Source organism: Cucurbita maxima, unplaced genomic scaffold (genome assembly GCF_002738345.1).
Source record: "Cucurbita maxima cultivar Rimu unplaced genomic scaffold, Cmax_1.0 Cma_Scf00013, whole genome shotgun sequence".
Taxonomy (NCBI): Eukaryota; Viridiplantae; Streptophyta; class Magnoliopsida; order Cucurbitales; family Cucurbitaceae; genus Cucurbita; species Cucurbita maxima.
Genome location: NW_019272029.1, coordinates 4810929 through 4815100, shown reverse-complemented (window position 1 = coordinate 4815100; position 4172 = coordinate 4810929). Strand labels below are relative to the sequence as shown.

At 32.9% G+C, this 4172-nt stretch overlaps 2 protein-coding genes across 3 annotated transcripts in view; both read left to right on the top strand.

Annotated features, from left to right (window-relative positions):
- The window catches only part of LOC111488610 (signal peptide peptidase-like 5), a 28039-nt gene extending 25374 nt beyond the window's left edge, over positions 1–2665 (top strand). The window contains exons 12-15 of one of the 2 annotated variants that reach the window (XR_002719226.1): positions 75–145; positions 1917–2000; positions 2090–2277; positions 2555–2665. Coding sequence is in view for 1 of the 2 variants with exons in the window: in XM_023136455.1 (XP_022992223.1) it covers positions 75–145; positions 1917–2000; positions 2090–2193 (259 nt within the window). In the remaining variant the exon portion in view is untranslated. Of the gene's footprint in view, positions 1–74; positions 146–1916; positions 2001–2089; positions 2496–2554 lie in introns of those variants that run through there. The other variant, XM_023136455.1, reaches the window with a different exon arrangement.
- LOC111488654 (probable inactive purple acid phosphatase 29) overlaps positions 1–4172 on the top strand; it is a 421893-nt gene that overhangs the window by 389271 nt on the left and 28450 nt on the right. The gene's annotated exons all lie outside the window — the stretch shown is intronic.

Sequence of the window (4172 nt, the reverse complement as noted above, 5' to 3'; positions counted from 1 at the left end):
TACGTTTTTTTTTTTTTTTTTTGTGTAACTCTGTTTTTTAGTTCATTCTTTTTATGTTTTGTTTGTTGACCCAGATTTGACAAAGCACTCAACAAAAGCAGGTGTAATGCGTATTTTCCTTGGTTGGTTGTTGGTTACGGAACCGGTGAGTACCTATTCAGCACGGTTTTTTTATTTTCTTTTTCATGTCAGAGATGAGAACCTTCCTGGCTTGTTTAAATTTTCTTATTTGTTGTGGACTGTTTCCCCTGAGATAGGATTGCATGACTATTCAACAATATACTATTATCACCTCCGTTTTCTTAGTTTCTTTTTTCTTGAGGCATGGCCTTAACTCAAAAGACGACCACTTTTGTTAAAATATGACTATGTATCATCTCAATGTAGGATATCCTGCACATTTTTGCTCGGATCTGTGCAGCTAGAAGGCGGGCAGGGAATAAGACTGCTTCGATACTTCTGTGTCATCTTATATGATACCTAGGGTTGAAGAGGGTAGGGAGTGGTCGTTTGTGCACTAGGTATGAACAGAAATGGCTCTTGGTAAAATAACATGTTCAAAAAATGCTTAAAAGAATCATTAGTTCTCACCAAGCAAAGGCATTCCTTCCTTTTCCATGGCTCATTTACTTGGAACTTCATGGTTAAACATGTCTGACTTTTAGATTGGTGATCTCGTAGAAAACCTTTTGAGGAAGCATGCAAGTGAGAGCATGTGATAAGCGGATTTTGCAAAGCTAGAGGTCCTTTTAGGATACTTGCAAAATTTCACAAATAAAACTAACTTCACAAAGTAAGGTATTTCACCTCTAAAACTGGCCAAAACGTCAACCAAATACTCTGATACCAAATGATAAGCGCCAACAACTTTGCCTTGCTTCATGTAATTGCTCCTTCGGATACATGCAATTGATTAGTTGTTGGATTCATATCAACATGCTACCAACTATTTGGTTTTTGAGGATAATCGTTAGTTTTTTAAAGCTACTCATGCCAGCAGGTGGCATTTTTAAGTTGTTGAGGATACTAGGTAATGGTGGTGCTATTAGGTTCCAAATTTGAGGTATTACGTTTGATGTTGGCTAGAGAATATTTCATCCAAAGAAAAAAAAAAGAGGATATCGACTCCATGGGTTCTTATAAATGGAGAAACCACTTGGATTTGTTGCTTCAAGGGGAGGACGGAAAGGTCTATCAACTTTGAAGTCCCTGTCCTTGTATGGGTTCAAAAAAATTCATTGGTGTGGTTTAGGAAAGAAAATACTCAAGATGATGAGAACTTTTGAGTCAAGAAAGGATGGGCCCTTGGTCATTTTATAAATGATTTAACTGGTGGCATTACCCTTGGTTGTTACAAAATGATACTTTGACATTCCACCCCTCAAAACCTTTCTTCATAACCAATTTCATACGAAATTTCTTGGATATCGATATATGATGGTGGATCATGAAAAGAATCGAGAAAAAAAAAAAAAATAGTTTGATACAAAGAAAATATAAACAAGAAAATTAGGCATTAAAAATGCAATATTTTGTGTATGCCTAATCTATGGCGGAGGAAAGAGGGAGAACTATCTTATACTAACTTGGTCAGACATTATTTATCCAATAAGTATATCATGTGGCTGTTTGTGTTATCAGTTCTAGTTTGATAAAGTTTAGTTTTCACTAGGTACGTGAATATGAAACCAACTAGGAGATATTTTCACAAAGACGTTAAATGCTGCACGTTTAGACTTTCCTTGTGACAAGCTAATTAACATATAGCCACTTTGTTTATATATATATATATATATATATATATAATTGACATGAAATCTTGTTGTTTATATATTATATAGTTCTCTGCCTGGGTAGTTTAGAATGGTTATACTTGAACTCTTTTTGTTTAATGATATTGGATTAAACATTTTCAGGTCTGGTGTTAACGTATTTGGGGTTATATTTTATGAATGGACATGGTCAACCTGCACTCCTTTATCTTGTTCCATGCACCTTAGGTAAACACAGTCTTGTTCTTTAGTACAAGTCTGAAAACCACAACTGTGGACGACCAAGTCTTATTTTGTTTTGATTTGGTTGGTTGCAGGTGTTACTGTTGTTTTGGGTTTTATGAGAGGGGAGATTAAGCAACTTTGGAATTATGGGACAGAAAATTCCTTGGATAGGGAACCTCCTTCTGGAGAAGCTTGAAGTGTTAGCTCCCTCCCTTTCAAATGTAGCTGTGTAAAATAATGTCTTTTCGTTCTGTGGAGAGAAGAGCACTTGTCATGAATGGTAAGGGCTGTCTTCTTATAATTGTATCATCTTCGTCAACACTTGATGTATGTAGGGGGGGATTTAGTTCTTTAATTTGATCAGCTTGAACCCATGTGGCCATCAATTATAGTTTGTTTTACATATTTGAAAGAAAGAAAAAGAAGTTGTACCACCATTTTTTTTCATTCAACAAGAACCATCTTAGATGGTGAATGTATTTTGATGCATTTCTGCCACAGCTGATGTTCTTGGTAAAGAACAAATTTTCTGAAACTTATGTCTACAATAACTTCAGGTTTGAACGATGTGTTATACGCCCCATCCCTGCGTTGGAACTTAGGGCATGCCTCAACAAAATAAGATATTATGGAATGGTTTTGCAGCTGACTTAAAAAGTCATATTGCTCCTCTGGAGTCCGATTCATATAGCTCTTGAACTAGCATGCAATTGTTGAATTGATATCATCTCCATTGATACGGGTCATAGTCTGGGTAAACAATGAATGAAGCCATATGTTTGTAGTGTTGTTGAACAACTCTTTAAACAAGCTTATGAGAACATTAATGTTTCTTTCTTTTATTATTATTATTTTTTTATAGAAATGTTAATCTTTTTTTAAATTAATTTTTTTCTTGATATCAAATAAATAAAAAGTGAATAAATATATATTTAATTATAGTATATTATTTTAAAGAAATTAAAACAAAAATGTATACCTACTATTCCAAATTTCATTGTATTTCTTATATATTTGTACAAAAAAAATTTAATGCCATGTTTAGTCCAACTTTCATGGATGTATCGATTTAGTTCATGAATTTTATTTTGTTAAATTTTGTAACCATTTGAAATTTAGCACCTAATTCACCTCCTATTTTAATTTTTTTGAACAATTATTGTTATGGTTGTAAAGTAAAAAAGGACATTTAATTTTGATGAAATCTTTTATAGTTATTTTAAATTGTTATCAATTATGAAGTATAATGAATAAATTATTATATACAAAAATTCAAATCTAATTAAAATCTAATTAAAACGTTACAAAGTTAACACTAAATGAGTCTTAGAACAAATTAATTATAATATATTATCAAACTCGTTGACATAAAGTTCTGAATCTGTCACTTGTGTGCGAATGATTTAATTGGATCAAAGAACTCTTGTGGAGATACAAATCCTTATGAGATACAATTCCTTATATGCTAAAATTTTCAAATCAAACTGATTTCATTCTAAATTATTACAACTATTTTATCACCTTAGTGAGGATAAAACTTTAAATCTAAAATATACAAGAATCTCGTTAAACCACTTGAAGAGAAAGTACTTTATTGATCAAATATTTCAAGACTAAAAAATTTGTCTGTGATTTAAATAACTTAACGAGCAAGATAGATATGAATTGCAAAGAAATTTAGTTTCTTGGGCCAATTTCTGTGCCGGTTGGAGATTAGGTTCACCACTTCGGTACAACAAGCTAAAGGGACCTCCACGCTTCGTCCTCGGTGCGTAGGGCCTGCTTGAACTCTTTTACTCGAAGGTAAGAAGGAAGAATTATCGTGAATTGTAAGTTAAGAGTGAAGGAGTTCCGTTTGTATTCTTTCATTTGTTTGGTCTTGACTTCCTAGTCAGTCTCATTCTTCTTCCTCTTTACATTTTTGAACAAAACCTTCTGGTTGCTCCACATATACCTCATTCATTCTCATTCTCCTTTACCGGAGAGTAAATTCATGAGCTACTGAACCTAAACCTACCGAATTCAATCAGGGAAGGCAGGGGATAGAGGAAATTACCTCGAGTGAAAGAAGGTGAAGGAGAAGGGGAAACAAATGCTTTTTTACTACAATTCTTTTTTTTCTTTTTCTTTTTTTTTTTTTTTTTTTTTTTTTTTTTTTTTTTTTTTTTTTTTTTT